At 33.2% G+C, this 19,968-nt stretch overlaps 1 protein-coding gene across 3 annotated transcripts in view; it reads right to left on the reverse strand.

Annotated features, from left to right (window-relative positions):
• Positions 1–942: 942 nt before the first annotated feature.
• Positions 943–19,968, reverse strand: part of LOC145689307 (PC-esterase domain-containing protein 1A-like) — a 110,738-nt gene continuing 91,712 nt past the window's right edge. For all 3 annotated transcript variants that reach the window (XM_081763448.1, XM_081763451.1, XM_081763452.1), the window contains exons 10-11: positions 15,516–15,801; positions 943–4,638 (exon numbers count right to left, since the gene is read on the reverse strand). In XM_081763448.1, coding sequence (XP_081619574.1) covers positions 4,635–4,638; positions 15,516–15,801 — 290 coding nt within the window. In that variant the 3' untranslated portion in view covers positions 943–4,634. The remainder of the gene's footprint in view (positions 4,639–15,515; positions 15,802–19,968) is intronic.

Genomic DNA, 19,968 nt, shown 5'->3' on the forward strand with positions numbered 1-19,968 from the left:
ATGCTTTCGTTATGTTAACAGTAAACGATGATATAAGAATAAGAAAACCGGAGAATATATACCTGATTACTCGTAGTAATAGTAGTTTTCGAGCTTCAACTAAATAATTCAGCTGTAATCTAGATTACTAGTAATCCGGTAATATCCAAAATGCAAATTGGAAGTGATTTGCCACATCCAATAAACTGAAAAATACTAGTACTTTATATATAGTTATTTCTGGGTTTGGAACGCAATTATTCCGAAACATAAACAACTTACAAATAAAGCGAATGAAATATAAAAGAATTTGTACCAAAAATTTTTAAGGTCTAAAGCCCAAACAAGCATTTTTTTTTTTTCAACAAACAAGGGAACAACACTTTAATGCCACTCAAAAATGTACTATCAACTACAAAACACTTTTTGATGAAAAATGTAAACAGCAAAGGAATAATCTACATTATTCTCAATTAAATGACCCATAATCAAGAATTTCAGTGGTTTGTACTACGAAAACTGTACTTATTTCATTTATTTATCTTTAAAGCCAGTCTAGGATATTATTCTTTTCAATCTTTATTATACCTCAATATAATTTCTATACAACACTCAACATCACACTTGTCTGTTTATTGATACACACCCGTCCATACACACACACACACACACACTCAAAGCGGAAAATGAAGAGTAATACTGAGGATTTTGTACAGCTCACAGATGACGAGAACCCTAGTAAGAAGTAGTGTGACGTAGGTATGGGTTCGCCCACTTTTCGTACGGGGGTTTCAAATGACACAAAGGAATAGCACACAGATAATTATCGGGAGTAACACACGACATCTAAGTATAGACCACACCTCAAAAACCGAAAATGGACTTGACCATGTCGTTGATCTTTCCCCGCTTCCCCTTTTTTAGGATTCTTCTCGTCATCTGTGAGCTGTACATTAGTTACAATTTCCTGTTATTAATATATAATCTTTGTTTTGTGCGATTTACTTTTAAGAATAAATACATATACTCTCTAACGCACGGGGCGCTTCCTTATCAGTTAACAACTTTAGTTTTTCAACAATGTTATTGACTTTAAGATCCCTTATTTACCGCACCAATCTAGGATCCATCAAAAAGACTATTCCCTTCCAATGAATTACAGATGGAAACTACACTTTTGTTTCTGCATCTATGACCAGTTAAGCCACAAAAGGAAAGACAAATGTGCAGCGATTTTTCCTCATATCTGGTATTCTAGTCAATCCAAAAACCGAAGTTTCAGAGAATATAACGTAATTCAAAATAAATCTATCCCAACACGTATAAAATCGGTTCAGTTAATAGTTTATAGCAAACAACATCTTAGTTTGATTCATGATATTTTGAATTGCGTCTCCGTAGTATATTAAATAAATGAAATGATTTCTATTGTTTCCTAGACGGAAAGAAAAGGGATAAACTTTCGAATCATGTAAGCAACATAATCAAATGGACAAAGAAATTAAAACATAAAAGAACGAATATTATATTAAATGATTTAGGTTCTCACTTTATTATTATTATTATCTGCATGTTAGGAAACAATTTTTCACCTTTCTTGATCCAACAAGTAAAATCTTAAGAGCTGGATCATTGGATTCTTCCTTCCTTTCTTAAACCAATTTGAAAAGAAGGGTTAACAAAGAAAGGCATCACTGACTAATGTGTCTGCTAGACAATTATGACATACCAGTAAGTGAACACAAATTTCTCCATTGTAATAAATGCCTGAAAAATACGAAAAGCTTTGTTTCCCAGTATTCTGTTACTACTATATTGCTTTGTGATTTTACACTTTCATATTGTAGTTATTTATTTTAAAAAATCAGTATTAATTGCAATGTCCTCTCAGCTACTACGACGTTTCGGTTACGAAACTATGAATAAAATACATCGCAAATAATTCTATTAGAGCTACCTAGGAAAGAAATAATTCTAATAACCAATAATAGTATATTTCTACAGAAAAAATATATGTAATTACTTCTTTTCCAAAACATATATACATATTTTGATTTAATGCAAATTATTTGGTTTAAGCCAAGATAAACAAAATACTTACGCTCTAAAGACAAATACTACTAATGTTAATCTTTCGTATATTATGATTTTGTGATGATCATTTAATTTCACATTCAAGCTAATCTAGCTTCAATGATTACATATTTCCCTTTTACAATTTTCAGAATACTAAATTCTAGGGTCGAACAAAAATAACAAAAACGAAAATTTTGATAACTGTATCAGTGTAACTGAACTGATTCCCTTTGTCCAGTACATGGAATTTCAATAATATAATGTTGAACTATATTTGGTTCAGAATACAAGTCATATTCAAAGGTAGTCATATGATTAAAGAACTATAAATATAAATACTTAATGACAAGAATGGCATAGAACCTTGTAACTTTTGTTTTCTCAACCAATACGTAAATCATATTATAGAGACAAGTTTTACCAGATGACATATTGCACAACTAACTGTGACGTGATTATTAGACTACTTGAAAAAAAAAAAAGTATGTTTCAGATGTCATTTGGATATCAATGGTCAATCTTTTTCAGTTATACAATTCTAAACTTGTCCGATACGTCAATCTATACACTGAAGTGTAGATTTTGTGCTCCTGATTCAAGAACAATTCGAACACACAAAAGGATGTTCCATTACATACGTAGTGTTATTTTATGTTCTTCAAAATTGAATTGATTTTTGTGGCAGTTTTTTAAAATTATTATTTCTAACATAGGATTTACTGTCTATTTCCTAAATATCCCCTATAACTTTTTTTTTTTTTAATGACAATAAGCTGAAAGTTAACGAAATAGCCTGTTAAAATTTAATGAAAAGATATAATTTGGAAGCTCTTGTTTCTGACGTTGACTTCTCAGATTTTTTAAACTATATACATCATTAGTTAAATAACATCTTTCAGTTTGTTAAGAACAAAATTACAAATATATATATATAAAAAATTCTATGTATCAAATAATAAATATGTTTCTTTCTGACGTACAGTATGTATAAAGTGTGTTCGTTTTAAACTATTTCACAATAATTTCTGAAATTCCACCATAATACCATTAAAACAATTAACAAATAAAAAAAAATAAAGTAATGAATGTGACGGTGTTACTGGCTATATTAAACGACGTATTCAGAATTGAAAAACGAAAATAATAAAAAATAAGATTAAATGTAAATTCAAAATTAATAGTAACAGAATCTCTAGTGTAAAGTGTAGAAGGAAATACAATAATGAAATATATATGAATTGTACATAATGAGATACACTAAGGCAGTGTTTAGTGCCACTGTTCGATATAAAAATTACTGATAGTAGTGACATGGACACATTTTGATCTACGAAACCATATAATGTTAAACAGTTAATCCCACCACAAAAATCATGGATCCGAATGAATGCTCATTTGTAAAATAATTTTCTGCATTACACAGAATCAGCATTTTCCTAATGTCCATCACCACAAAATCAGAATATATCTACAATAGAGAACTTAAAGCTATAATAGCAGACATTCCATTTCTTCATATTTTTTTTTTATGACTACAACTTTTCATCTTATATCACATAATAGAAATAAAATACAATGTAGCACCAGTAAAATTATATGGAGATGAAAAACTAGATACTACTTAAAGAAATATGTGTAAACGAACTTATTCTCTAAAGTGAATAATAATCTTATCACATCTTATTTTTTTTCTATGTAGTAAATTACATGAATCATCGAAATATTAATCCTCCACTATATAAAACTAAATTCAAAGAGTCAAAGAAGAACAAACTAAATACAGATAGATCTAGAAATTTAACTACACTAATGTGTTAATAATCATTTAAACATTTTTTTTTTTTTTTTTTTTTTTGTACATTGGTCTCAGGTAACTTATTTTAAGTTTGAGACAGACTACTACCACGTCTGACTTGAGGCACTAAAGTATTATCACAGTCACGTATATCATTTAATGTATAACACTTTTTAAACCCAAAATAAAATAACTGGACATAACTAAGGTGCTTTCATCTCAACAGTGTCTTACAACTTACGAGAAAAAGAAAGTAATTTTAATATTTTCAAGTTTGCTTCATCAATTCTTCAATTAGTTTCTATTCTAGCCAGTAATTTAAAATTTTATATAATAATCTGCACAGAAGGCAAGAACGAAAACAACTGAAGAAAATTACACAAAATGATTAGAAGGCACGCAAATGATATAAACGAATTTTGCTATTCGCAGTAGTTGAACTCAAAATGAAGCTGCCTTATAGCACCTTCTGAATTAACATTCTTATTAAGGCATTCGTAAATGTTGCTATTCCTTAAATGTAATAGCGTATTAATTATATACAATTAAGTTCTAAAGATCTAAAATCTAACTACGAGTATATACATGAAGAAAAACAACGGTATTAAGATTGAACAGAACAAATCAATAATACACTTTTGAGTTACAATCTAACGGAAATTACAAAATAATAATATACATAGGAACTTAACTTCAGAAAGGATCTTATACAAAATAATAAAAACATATGTAGTTGTAATATCACACCAGTCCTCTCACTAGACAACGGACATTTGAAGATCTATCACCTGAAATAAGAAATAAAGCTATAGATAATAAATTTGTCATGTTTCTCTCTCTCTCTCTCACACACACAAAATAATGCTTACAATTTAACTTATATTAATAGCACTGTCTGTGAACAGAAAACTTTAGATCCAAATTGAAAGTGACTATGTTTGTGACTCTAAATCTCTTGAAACACCCGACTGATCTCGATCAAATTTTTGACGTAGATGCAGTTTTGGCCTGGGAGTGATTTTAGCTATTTACTTTGACGGTAGAACTTAGGGGAGGGGGAATTATATATATAAAAAATAAAACTTAATAACTCTTGAACCAAACGACCAATTTCGATCAAATATTCAACATAGATAACGTTCGTACCTGGGATGGATTTTACCATTTCACTTTGACGGAACAACGTAGATGGGGAGGAAAGGGAGATATACAAAATTCAATAAATATAAAAATAAAAGGACCATGTTCTTGAGTTAATAACTCTTGAACCACCCAATTGATCTCAATCAAATTTTCAACATAGATGAAGTTGGAACCTGAGAAGTTTTTGTTATTTCATTTTGATGGTAGAACTTAAGGGAGGGGAGGGGAGGAGGGTAAATATATGAAAATGAATAAAACTTAATAACTCTTGAACTACCCGACCGATCTCGATCAAACTTTCAACATAGATAAGGTTCGGACCTGGGATGTTTTCATCATTTTATTTTGACTGCACAACGTAGGGGAAGGGACGGGATACATATATGTACAACAAATAAAAATAAAAGTGACCGTCTTTGTGATTTCATCACGCTTAAACCACCGAATCGATTTTAATCAAATTATCAACATAGATGAGGTTCGGACCTGGGGTGGTTTTTATCATATCCCTTTGACGGTAGAACTTAGGGGAGGAGGAGAGGAGGGGAGGGGAGAGATATATAAAAATAAATAAAACTTAATAACTTTTGAACCACCTGACCGATCTCAATCAAAATTTCAACATATATGACGTTCGAGCCTTTTTTTTTTTTTTTTTTTTAATATGTTCATTTTGACTGTAGAACCTAGTGGATAGGGAGGGGAGATTAATATATAAAGATTAACAGAACTTAACTCTTGAACCACCCAAACCGATCTCGATCAAATTTTCATGACATTCGGGCCTGGGATAATTTTTAACACGCCGTGCCCCGCAACATGGGGAGGAGAGAGGGATATATAAAAATCACCGAAAATGACCAATATCAAAGACCGCTTTAGTAACAGTAAAAATGTAACATATTACTATTTTTCCTTAATTTAACCCAGCGAAATCGGGGTGCATCTTAGATTCAAGGACGTCTTAAATTCGAGTAATTATCGAGAAATTCTTAATTAAAGATATTAACGTGTTACTAAAACTACTTTGCTAGCCATTTTTAATTTTATATCATATTCAATCATTCAGACAACAATAGTGTCCTGCGCTTGCGCAGGAGGTGCGGGTTTGCTAGTTTAACTTATTTTCTGCGGAAATTACGACGCAATAACATGGGTGTGAAAATTCAGTTAGATAATTCGGCGAATTTTTCTAAAATATCAAAACAAATATCATTTCAAAGCTTTATTTATTTATTTATTTTTTTAAGTTACAGCTTGTGTGGCCCGTTCATTAAGTCGAAGTTCTCAAATTTCTCGGCAAAAAAGAAAGATCATTCTTATTATCTTTTCTCAACAGGAATATTTATTTATTGATTTGTGCAAGGAAGAAATCACTGACGATTAAAAATGTTTTACTAGAAGAAAATGAATATGATATAATCATCAGAAAAAGTGCATACCCTTCACTATACACTTTATTTGTCAGAATAAAAAAGGGCTGAAAAATACAGTTTAAATTTTAATTCGTTTTTTCAAGGAGAAATTTCGAGTCTCCTTTTCTGTCTCCGTAATGTATTTAAATAAGAAGAAAACCTTAACTAAACTTCAAAATCATTAATTACGTTTACAAAGTACGTAACGTTTGATAAAGGAGGACGGTATTGTGTTACAGATTATGATTCATTTTACGGAAAAACAATAATAAATCCAGCATACAGTAAACCGATTCTCTATGTATCTCCTATAACGATATACTTGCTTTCTTTTCCAGTAATTACAAATGTATAATGGTATTTGTCTCTTATCTATCTTCTGCGTATTATATCTCCTAAATGTCATATTTTATTCAAGTTTCTTAGAATACTGTTTAACTCGTCGCGGTTCACTTATTATTTTCATCAAACATATTTGGTCAATATCCTGTAAAATGTATGAGTCATTTGAATTATATCGTGCAAGAGTAAATGGTACGCACGTAATTTCAATTTTCATTCTTCAGTAAAAACGATTATATATTAAGTTGTCTTTGATTGTAAATTGATTATGTTCAAATTTTCGAATTATTGAATAGCTGATAAGTGATTACGCTAACATAAACCCCACAAAATAAAACGGAGACAAAACATATACCACATAAAAACTAGATGTGACAGAAGTAGAGAAAGCACTGAAAAATCTCCCGGACCTGATGGAGCAGCAAACAGATCGAGTGAGTACTGGGTGAAGTACATGTGGAGATAGAATGATTGAAGAAAACTTCTACCAAAATTTTCTGACGAATTTTACAACAGAGGATCGAACACAAAACCAAACCGAATATGTGAAAAATAAATAAATAAAAATAAATTAGTTTTAGACAATGAAAATCCCATAAATTCAATACCGTATTTGCATTGAAGTAACGAAGACAGTTCAAGAGAGCCGGGAATACGGTAAACAATCACAACACGCATAGATCTGGAGGAAGCATACAATAATGTACTTAAGGAGCATACACAAAAGGAATTTCAATAGCTGTAATATTAAATATCTATATAGTGGTAACAGCTGTATTATCTATTAAAACTGGAATGGAAGAAGAAACAATATATTGGATACAATAATTTTACGAAGACTGCTAGTGCAGAGTGCAGACGAGTCACGAACAAAGTAAATGGTTTGAAGTGTGGTCTGAAGCAAGGCAGTATACTGTCTACTATAACTATTCCAAATCATTATGGAAGATATATTTAGAAGAGTGAAAAAGGAAAAGAGTGATCAAAATATGTTTATACTCGCTGAGATGTAATAATTTGGAAAGAAACCAATAAAAGGACAACTGACTACTTGGAACATGTGTAAAGAAGCCTCCATGTAAGGCTTAAAAATGAGGCTTTGATCCCTTCAAGAAATATCAACGTGGTAAAATCAAAATAGGAGGGTAACGGTTAAAGATAGCAGAAATTTTCAAATACCTGGATTAAGAAGTAACGGCAAATGGTAAATATACAAACCAAGGAGAAATATTTTATCAAAACATCTGATATGGAATTGGAAGTCAAACTGTACTACAGTACATTTACTTCATATATATAATATCCTACGCTGTGGAAACAAGTAATGACGAAGAGAGAGTGAAGCATAATTCAAACAACGAATATGAAATTCCTAAAAAATGTTTTTGGAAACATGTAATATCGAATAGGGAATGTAATCATCAGGAGTACACTCAACATACAGAATGTCCATGGAAGAATTGTAGAATCTAAGCTCATAAGTCATGTACAAAAAACGACACGCATATTTACAAATTCAAACATATGATCATTATAGAAACCTAAGATATCCATGACACGACCAAGAACATAAGAAAGTTGAAGTACAAAAGATGTGGGAAGAAAGGGAATAAGATGAATGGTGGAATGATAGAAGTCGACCTTAAAGGAGCCTCGTACACACCCAAACTTGGAAAAACTTTTTTCTTTTTAACGAAAATAATACTTACACATGATTTTAAGGTTCGGAGTGAATGTGTCACTTAACCCTTGAATGATTTAAATCAAAAGCAATACAGACTCTTTGAATGCCTGACCAATAGTGTACGCCATGTTATATATATATATATATTAAATAGCAAAATTATGGTTTACATGCTTTAATAAGATAGGGCGAATTCACTCCCTTCTCTAATTTCAACTTCAAAAAATAAGAGTAAGTATACTTTTAAACACAATTTTCATAAAAACCGGAGCATTTTTACAAAATTTTTATGATTTTTTTTTTTTTTTTTAAATAGGAAGGAGGGCTAAATTCACTCCCTTATTATTAACCTATTTCAACTAGAAAACTATGGAGTGATTGCAAAGCTTCAGAAAAAATATACGCTATGTATGTATATTGTATGGGATCAAAATCGAATAATTTGTACGAAAGTTATCGGAGTTTGTTTTCTCTCATCAGATCATTTACACAACAAGAGAACTTCGAAGTTTAGGGTGAACTTACAGACCATTTTACCCCGTTTATCTTGATCGATTTCAACAACAAAAACTGAAGATAATCAGGAAGCCTTAAAGAAAATATACATTATATTGTATCAAAATCAAATAATTTATACGTAGATTATACTGCAACATTGTTTTATCATCATATAACGCATTTGTGCAAACTTGTAACATGGGGTAGATTTTACCTCTTTATTCTTGACGGAATTCGACAAGGAACAATATTACTTATTGTATTAATAGAATGCATATTTAATATAAACGAAGTTATAATATATGGTGCTTACATGACCGGAACAATATTTTTATCTCCTAAGGTTGGAGGTAGGTACCTGTACATTCTAGTTTCATTAAAATCGGATAAATTTTATGTGAGTTATCGACGAAGAGATAAACATACACAAATGTCGGTTGAACAAAATGGCATAAGTTTGCTTAAATTCAAGATTATACTTTGTTTTGCAAGCAAGAATTCGATTTTCTGTTTCGATTCGAATTTCGATTTTAAAAATTACCGAAGTGAAATGAGTCTTTGTGTTCTATTTTAAATTCGTATATATAATATATTGAAACTTGAACCCTTTTTGTTAAAAATTTAGCTCGCAGAGTCTTCTCTCTCAGCCCATAACAATCTTTTATTGTATTTCTATAGAATAATTTTTCTAAAATTCTAAATTTCTCATAAACGCCTGTACATTTAAAATTATGAAGAATGGCAAGTTAAAACTAAGTACTATACAAAATGCGCTATAGGTTCTTTTCCAGTGCTACATAGTCGCACACAGATTGCGAAACGCCAACTACGAGGCCAGTTTCAATATTTTATTATCCATATTCTACAACTAGGATACAAGAATCATGAATACAATGGGACTAAACACTTGTTTAAGAGTGTCCATTGGCTTTTGCACAGACTTTAAATTTCTGAGGAAACTTATCCAATGCACTGCGCGTGATTGCTACTGGAAATACTAACTCAGCACCAAAGTATGTTTCAAGCTGGTAATATTGCTATATCACTTCTAAGCCATGTTGTTAATTGTACACAACTTGTTTTCCAATGAGTTGAGGCTGAGGCTGCTGATGTCAATCTACTTGAAGTATGAAAATTCGGGACATTTAACCGAAGGCAGTTCTCAGCTTTATGGGCTATAGTGCAGAATCTTACTGGGAGATCCTCTTTCGCTTTTTAAATAGGACATCAGACTCTTGCTTGACCACGGTCTCCAAAACCTTTTCCTGATACTCATAAGTGGAAGTTTTAATCTCTTTTCACAGAACTGAAATGTACTCATGATACGACATTTCTTGCTAATCCACGACAGGGACAGGATAATTGCCCTCAGGGTTCGGTTATGTCTTCTTTTGTTGCATGGAAATTCTATTTAACAAAATGTACACTCATGTCCAAAATTATTGTCGCATGTCTATAAATATGTTGTTGTAGGAATATATTTGATAACGAATTCGCCCGGTATTTCTTATAATGTTAGTATGTATATAATCGGCAAAGACATGTATGTGGCAAATTTCATGTCAAAAGAGCAGTAAATAAGAACAATAAGACGAAAATAAAACTTTCTTGTCCATTTAGCAACATTTTGTTTTACTCGCTCTAATTTTTGTATTTATAATTCTTTTCCCATGAAATTTACACAAATATACATTTCCCGATTATGCACATAGTAACAGTATTAAAAGTACCCTGTAAAATCATTATCAAATTATATTCTTACAAGAAGACAGTTATAGATATGCGACAATCATTTTGGACATGAGTGTACATATTAAAATAGGCTCTCCATTCCTTTAGTTTAACTTCAAACGTGAAAACTGCTCCTGTTGGCAAGCCGAAATCGCGTGTCAAAATCCAATCCTACCTCCTTGTAACGATCAGTGGTAGACTTTTCTAAGTGAAGTTAACAGGACGAAGATATACCTGCGTCTAACCCGGTAATAAAACTGCTTCAAATCTATACGAAGCATTGGGTAAACAAACAATAAATAACTATTTTCCAACATGGTTCTTTTCTATCTGCTTTCTACACTGATATGCAATTACCCTTTTACCACATTAATGATCACCTGATATTCTCCTCTTTCCACTCAAAACACAAAAGCAAGGTATAGGCAAGCTCCTTCTGTAATAACTTCTTTCCTTAATCCCCTTACATTTGCTTTCGTACCATAGAATCTCCGCGTCCATCTCCTCTCGCTGAACACTTTGCATATCGCTTTCATTAAAGTTAACAACCAGTTTGTCCTCAAAATCAATTCTACAGCTATTCATTTTTGTTTTCATTGGTAGTGTTGTATAGTCATCCTTGCATTTCTTGTCTCTTGTCGCTGATTGAAAGGAGTACTTATCACAGAAACATCTGTGTTTTGAATCAAAATTCACCAGTTTTTTTCTTGTGCCCCACCCCACTTTCTTAAAGCACCAGTAAACAGGAGTGTCGTGCTGTGAATAACTGCATTCCAAACAAGATCTAAAGGAAATGATGCGTGCAAACAAACACGTTTCTTTTCTTCTTCTTGTTCTTAAATCATATCACAGATCTGAGTGTAAGTTAATTGTACAGACAGAGATAAGGGGAACAATATATAGCAGGGCAACTTTAACCATTTTTTTTTTAAACTTTACAACTCTGTTCTCAATAGATACGTGGCCTTACTTTTCATTTTTTTTCTTTTTTATGAACTAAGCCCTAGAAATGAATTTGCCGTTTGGATTTGTAAGTGGATACAAATGTTTATTCAGCAGCATCAATGAAAATGTCTGAAGCAAACTAAGAAGAAACAAGTACCAATGTTACATGTATACCATGTGAAGGTGTTGTTTTTACGGTGTGATATTTTCTCAATTATTATTTACGCCAAAAGTGGTAATAAGATTTATACCACTTCCAGTTTTAGTAGAGATAAAATATATTCCTGGAACACTTAATTGATTACACAAAACCGCTTTTCGCTATCTACTACTGTTTCAACTCGATAGTGGTCAACGTTAAAGAGGAAGTGATTAATTTTCTGTTACTTCCAGTTTTAATAGAGAGAATAAAGTAGAGACTGAATATGTTTTGGGATGCTTAATTGATTACAGGAAACCGCTCATTGCATATGTTACCGTTCTCACTCTATAACAATCAACGTTAAACCGGAAGTGGTTGATTTCTATCATTTTCGATTTGAATATGGAGTTAAGAGAGATGGTACCTGTTTTTGGAACGATAAATTGATTTCATAAAACTGTTTCTCGCTATTTCTTAGCGTTTTTGCACTAGTATATTAATATTGGAACCACAAGTCATAGTGGATTTCTACCATTTCTAGTTTTAGTAGAGGCTATGAAATTTGTTATTCAGGAGGTTAATCGATTGCAGGAAACCGTTTATCTTTCCCTATTAGCGTTTGTACTCTTAGTAATCAACGTTAAAATAGGAAGTGGTTGATTTGCTGCCACTTATGATTTTAATAGAGAGATTAGAATAGACAAAATATATTATATTTTTGAAACGCTTAATTTATTACAGAAAACAGCTTTTTTGCTACTTGTTACCATTTTCAACTTGAATAGGTAGTTAAGAGAAAGGATACCTTTTCTTAGAACGCTAAATCGATTGCATAAAACTGCTTCTCGCTACTCTTAGCGTTTTTGCTCTATGCAGATCAATACTGAAACCGGAAGTCATAGTGGATTTGTACCATTTCCGGTTTTAGTGGAGACTTAAGGATATAGATGTATTCTTGGGGATGCTTAATCCATTGCAGGAAACCTCTTCTCTCTTTATTACCATTTCTACACCATAGCGATTAGCGGTAAACTGGAAGTGATTGATTTTCTGCCAGCTACGATTTGAATACTGGCTCAAAAAAAATCGGTTCCTAACTTTTGATCTCTAAATTTTCACCAAATTTGATGATTTGTCAAGTAGTTCTTGAGATTTTTTTGTCTCCCGAACGGATAGGCTAAATATACTAAGGAGTTCTGGTAAATTAAGTTCTTAAAAACTGGGACAGAGATATACTCACTGCGCTCAGATTATTTTCTTTACATCTGTCATACTTTCCTTGGCTTTAGTATTATACACACAAACTGCTTGTGAAGTTCCTCTTGGACAATCATAACGAAGCTTCTTACTCGTTGTTGTAGATTTAACAGTTTCCTTCTCTACATAAATCGGACATATTTTTTCTTTTCTTTCTTTTCATTTACACAACTATTCTCCTATCGCGTATCAGAATTCAGGGTTGTCTAAATATCGATGTGAATAATTCTTATAGCGAAAGCTGATATTTAACTTTTGTTATAGACATGGTTCTGCTAGTATATACTACGAACGTTAGTTTCTACTTCTTTCTCAAGTTTCTCTCTTTCTGCGGCAAGTTTACCTCTGCTTCGAACTGATAAATTTTAGCATTCTTGACGCTAAGCATTTCCTTGTTAGCTAGTTGTTTAAGTTTGTTTAGTCAGCGCGCCAGGGTTGATAAATTAGTAGAACTCCAATAAGATTAGATGCGGACTAGTTAAAATCTTTACGCAACGTTTTTAACATACTATTCTATAACCTGAAGTATGATTTTTATTTCATTGTCTTTTTATAGCCTTGTAGATGCTTTCTACATCCGTTTTTTACGTGCTCGGAGCAGAAGGATGTGAGGGTGCCATAATTAAATGCAACGTCGAAGTCCAGTTCGCCAAGTGCCTTTGTTTGTATAAGAAGCTTGTTCATTTCAGAGTTTCTAAAGAAGCATTGGTAGGAATGTATTTTTAGTGTGTGCACGAGGCTGACATACCTGAGAAGCAAAATAAAATGTTAATTTCTATATTTCCTCATTGCTTAGATGCTTTTCTTATCCACAGCAGAAACTTTTTCAATTTTTTTTTTTTTAAATATGGAGTATGAAAAATATAAATCAATTCAAAAATGACTACTAATTGTAAAAATGCTTTTGAAATTGATTTTCATTCCTGATGCCTTCTCATACTGTAGTTATCTCTCGCACTCGTCTCCCTTTTGTGTGTCCCTCTGCCCTTACTGAAATTTCTGAAATACTACACATTTTTGTAGCAAGCGAGCATTGAGTAATCTGCGGAGTGCATGTCTAAAATAAATTTTTGTTGCGTTCATATTGTTTGAGAACATATGACTGACTGGACTTCAGTGCGTCTACTTTTGGATAGAGACCTGTCACTGTATCTTGTGTGTGCTTAGTGACTTTGAAGGAAGGAATTTCTGTGCTTAAAATATAACTTCTTCTTATATTTAGGAGGAATGAACTACGATGGCATTAGAATGACGCCTCACTAACGACGAAGTGGAGGATAAAGGAACAGAGGACATAAGTAACGAAGAAAAGGAGATGGAAAAGAAAGACGACAGAGATGATATGGGTAAATATGAGATTATGATGCAACCAGGAAGTCGGCATTACCCTCAGAAACTGAATTGGACAAAAGTCGGTCAGGGACAGAGAGAAAAAAAAACTTCTACAATAGAGAAAGTTTCAGCTATTTCCCCTGAAAATTAAATAATTTTCTCCTGGCTTCATTGTACTCTCTCGGTATTTACATCATTCACTTGAAATAATGTTTCACTGCGAGCAAAACTGAGTATGACTCGCACTGCTGCCGTAATATGGAAAACTAGTATATAAACTTAAAAAGTATTCGTTGTCCAAAATAACCTAAAACCGACATATCTGTCTAGGTCCCAACCCCACAAATAATATTCTCTTCTGAACGAACGCTGATGCTTTGACAGAATAATTAACATGGCTCAGACTTTTTAAAAGAAAATTTTTATTTATGTACAGATATGAAATTAAATGAAATTTTTAGTTTAAAGTTCCACGGATATCCCTTTAGGCGAATGGAAACAGATAATTAATGGAAGTGAATGATTGTGAAATTTAATCTTTGATGTTCTCCAACCGAGAACCGAACTCACACCACGTGCACCAGAGGCACATACGCTAGCCACTAGACCAGAGGAGGGCTTTAATGCAGACATGAATTTTATGGAAGTTTTTGATATTTTAGTAAACTTTCCTTGTTATTCCCGAATGTTGAGTGAAATCGGTACAACAGATACTGGTACTTGCAAACTTGTCGAACTACGAATAAATCAATATTGTCGACTTAATGCGATTGAGGTACACTGAGAAATATAGCCGCTTACATAAACATCAACAAAAGCACGAAAAAATTAGAAGTTGCTAAAGGCTAAAAGGAACTGTATTATTGTTCTTATTCGTAAACCTTTTATTTTCCAGTAAACAACTACTTTTTTTAAAATCTAATTCCTATAAAAACAAAACTATACTTCCATTGAATCAATTAACACCTAGCAGACAGACGTATGTGCTTCTGCTAACGACTGCCTCATTTGTGTAAGTTTTTTTTTTTTTTTTTTTTTTTGTTATTTACCTTCTGTAAATAGTTTTGATGACTATTATTCCATACATGAAAACAAACAAACAAAAACACAAACACACAATAATAATAAAATAATAATAATAATAATAATAATTAGTCTACTAGGTTATTTACTTACATTGGATACGGATTAATACGCCTCGGTTGCCTTCTACGTCTCACTGGTCCCCAATATTCTGGAGAAGCCAGAGGATCACATGGTGGATATGACTGATGCAATGGTATATCTGGACGCTGAATCTGGCCCAGAGGAATCATCGGTCCGTTTCCACGCATCACCATATCATCTCTTAATGGCCAGGGTTCACTGAAATCTATTCCTTGATTGAGCCACATATCAGGTAATTGTATCACAGGCACATTTTCTTCTGACTGCCACATAGGTAATTGTGCTTGTCGTGGACCTGTTAACAAATAAAGAATTTTAAAAAAAATATTCTCGACAATAAGTTTTTGAATCCATTTGCTGTATAGAAAAGGTCACTGCAATATTTTAGGTTGTTGAGATACTGCGGCATTCAAAACCAAATAATACGTTTAATAACAACAGCAACAAACTATTAATTTGATTTTATTTGTCTGTACACTTACGCCATAGGATACGGATGTAAAAATAAAAATATATCACTTCAGATTAGTATATATATATCTTAATTTGTAACTAAAGGGAAAGGCAACTTTCATTTGTGACAGATCAAAGTAGTCAGTCCTACGTTTCGATCGCTTTTACCCTCTTGGTTTCGCTAAATACCAACGACTGGGTGAATCTCATTGGACGGAGAAGAACGAGAGAATAAATCCCGCCTCATTACTTTAAACTCATAACCTTTATATTATGTTTGATACTAGGGAGTCATTCAAGACAAATGAACAAGAAAAGTCACTGAACTAGCAGCCCTATTGGTGCAGAAGCTTACAAGATCACCTCTATGGCAAACGGATCCAGCCTCGATCACACGACATGACAGCTTGTGTAAGACGACATAAATGATAGTGGATTCTCGTTTCCTCCCAATTTTTTATTTTACCAGTTCTTTCATACTCATACACTTTGGTTAACCATCCACCTTATTTAACCTAAAGGGCATAATTATTGAACGTTAAATTATAAAGAATTCATTTAATTTATTGTACAGGCTTAATTATTTTAAGTTTTATCACAAAGCTACAGCCTTAACACCTTGACTGCCACCATATCTGTTGATCGTTATCACCTGTGCGCCACGGACAATAGTTCGCCAACAATATTTTATTTTCGCTTTTGTTTCAGCTCCATAAATGTATAATTTTCTTCGTGTATGGTCTTGTATATACGCGGTGTGGTCATTAAATTTTGACTTCTACGGCATATGTATGTAACTGCAAACACACCTATAGAACGAACGCTACAAAAGTGCAATTTATTGTTTGTGTATTGAAAAAATTAAATGAAATCTCTGAGTTTTACGTCCCACGGTTATGCCGGTGAGGCTAAAGGAGACGGTGATGATGAGTAATGAATGAAATGGTGGAATGAAGAAAGTGGGAGGAAATGGGAGAACCCCGAGGAAACCCACGCACATAGTGTTTGTCCACCACAAAGTTCACTTGGCGGGGGCTGAGATCGAACCCGGGACCTCAAGCACTAGAGGTGAACGCTCAGTTTGTACATTGAATTCCAGACAAACGACAGTCAACGTGTTAAAGTACTGTATTTTAGCTCATCAGAGACAATAATTTAGTTTGCCGATTTAAAACTATTACAAAGATTTAACCAACTTAAACTGTACTGTTTCAATTTAATTATTTAAAAATGGATAATATTCATACTAAATATGAACGAGCTTTGCTGTTTACTATTACAGGGAGTACATATTGGAGCTTTTATATATAGTGTACAGACGCCCGAAGACTTGGGCACAACAACTAGTTTTTGTAAAAATTAAAGACCCGAGATATTTCGGGTGTTTAAATCAAGAGGTTAGTCCAAACAGCCACGCAAAGTTCTATTTTGTTCATGTATGCAGTATGATAGGTTTTCACATTTAAAAGTGTCAATCTTCTATTTAGGTTCAATGTCACACTAGCACCAATACTAAAGGGGTTGGAGGAGTAAGTGGAATGTCATGAGTGGACCGTAACAACTGTTCCCTACACCTATATTTTCAAATCCAGCTAATAACATCTGATTTTCGAACCACTCACAAATGTTATTGATGTATTTTCTACCCCTAGAGATCAGTGATCAAATTACTTATAGAAGGTAAACTGACTGATCAAGAAGCATCCCCATATTTATCCTACAACTGTGCCTTTCATAGGTTTGTGTGTGTCATGGTACATGTGGCAAAAGGCAGACAGGATTTTTTTCCAACTAACTACGTATTATATATATTTTTATAATATATATATATATTAGGGTGGTTCACTTTATAATTGCAAAAATTCAAGTTCAATAAAGAGACGAAGGAAAATAGGAGAAGTATTCTATCAAAATTTCATTCCCGTATCTCACTTACAAGGCAGTGCTCAAACAACTACAAAAATTGTACCAAATGAAATTTATATTTTTTTCAGTTTGGAAAAAAATAACAAAAGGCTTCCGTCATTAAATTTGTATTGATACAAATATTTAAGGTATTAAAAATGTATATAAAGTGTATCAATCAGTTATAAGCCTAAAATGAAAGTCAGCTTAAGTGTTTAGATTCAATCTTTTGAAGTAGATGACTATATTATACTTTACACCATAGCTTTCTTTATTGATTTGGTTGGAACTAGTTTTCTGTTGGTGCAGCAACAATTATTTCTCTTCTTAATCAGTAGTCATTAACCTGTTGAAATCTTGAAATAATATGACAACTTTCAACTGTATCGTTGATAACTTTGAGATTTTACGTTAACAAAAGTACTTAGGATTTTAAATTACTCACTGGGACGTACTGTAAGAAATGATATATCAATCTTTACTTTGGATATTAGTTCTAAGGTTCTACAGCTGACAAAACTAGATAGATCACAGCTATCATGGAGCTTCTATCTTACAATACGAAGCAGTGGAACAGCTGTCATTTTTTCCATAATACCAACCTTTACTTGTTCCGATATTTTAACAGTAAATAAGGAGTTATAAACCAAGGAGAGGTACTATAGGTCAGACTAGAGAACTATTCTTGTCATACTTATCCTTTTACCAAAACATTATATTTTCCAGCATCTTTCCAAAGGAGTAAGTCATTGATGAGTGCATTTGCAGTGATTGGTGCGCCTATCCAGTTTTTTTGCACGTAACGATTTCCCAAAATTGATGTTTTAAAAGGTACATACACGTTTGGCCATCCAATGACTACGACGCATTGCTCAAGGCGCTCTCCAGCGACAGTCCAATGGATGTCCTCACTAACAATGTCAATTCAATCAACTCCACATAGTCATGTTTAGGTTGCTTTTCTGTCTCTCTCTCTCTTCCTTTTTATATATATATATATATATATATATATATATATATATATATATATATATATATATATATACACTAGCTGAAATACGCATTCTTCGCATGGGTCAGATAAAATATCTATGTAAACAAACTGAACAACAAAAGGAAAAAGGGGGGACTGTGTTTGTGTGTGTGTTTTTTAATCACTTCCACGCACAAGGAAACGAAAGACTAAAATAGCTTCTTGATAGCTTCTTCTAAATCAATCCACCCTGATTCTAGCTACAAGACCTGCCCACCTAAGCCTCCTAGACTTGATGACCCTAACAATGTTGGGTAAACCGTATAAATTATGTAGTTCCTCGTTATTCCGCCATTCCCCATTCCCGTTCCTCTTGGGTCCGAATATTCGTCTCAGGATCTTGTTCTCAAATATTTACAGTCTATGTTCTTCTCTCACAGTAAGCGACCATGTTTCGCAACCATACAGAGCAACAGGCATGATTATCGTTTTATACATTTTAAGCTTCAAATTCCTCGACAGAATTCGCGACGACAAGGGATTTTGAACCGAATAGTAACACGAATTTTCTCTTTTTAGTCGACATTTAATTTCTTCGTGAATACGATTTTCGTCTGTTAATATTGATCCTCGGGTGGGGAGGATTGCGTGTTACAGTGAAATTTAGAGCTGTGTCGGTGGTAGTTCACTACCAGAAGGGCCACTCCTACCGAATTGGTCTAAATGGAGTAGCCAGACGAAGAGTGTTCTGGGAGAAGGCAGCAGTTCTCCAGCAGCCAAGTTGGCGGAAATCATAGTGATTGGTACGGCAACTTGGACATTAGTCCCAGGCGTGGTCCGAGTGACTTTAACGGCTGGGATACTGCGGGGTGGAAGGCAACGGGAAACCACCACTCTATTTTCCCTAGTTTGCTGGCAGCAAAAAGAGAACATATGAACAAAGGTCTTTCGCAGGTCAAAATGTAGTTCCGGAGGTAAAATATCCCCCCAATTCGGATCTTCGGGAGGGGGATGGCTTGGGAAGGACTATTGGACGAGAAAGTAATAATGGGGGGAAGACAGAGGGAGAAAGAAAGACAAGGAAGAGCAAAAGGTTTAGGATAGGGACATGGAACGTGCGTACTATGCTAC

Source organism: Thermobia domestica, chromosome 1 (assembly GCF_964235325.1).
Source record: "Thermobia domestica chromosome 1, izTheDome1.hap1.1, whole genome shotgun sequence".
Taxonomy (NCBI): Eukaryota; Metazoa; Arthropoda; class Insecta; order Zygentoma; family Lepismatidae; genus Thermobia; species Thermobia domestica.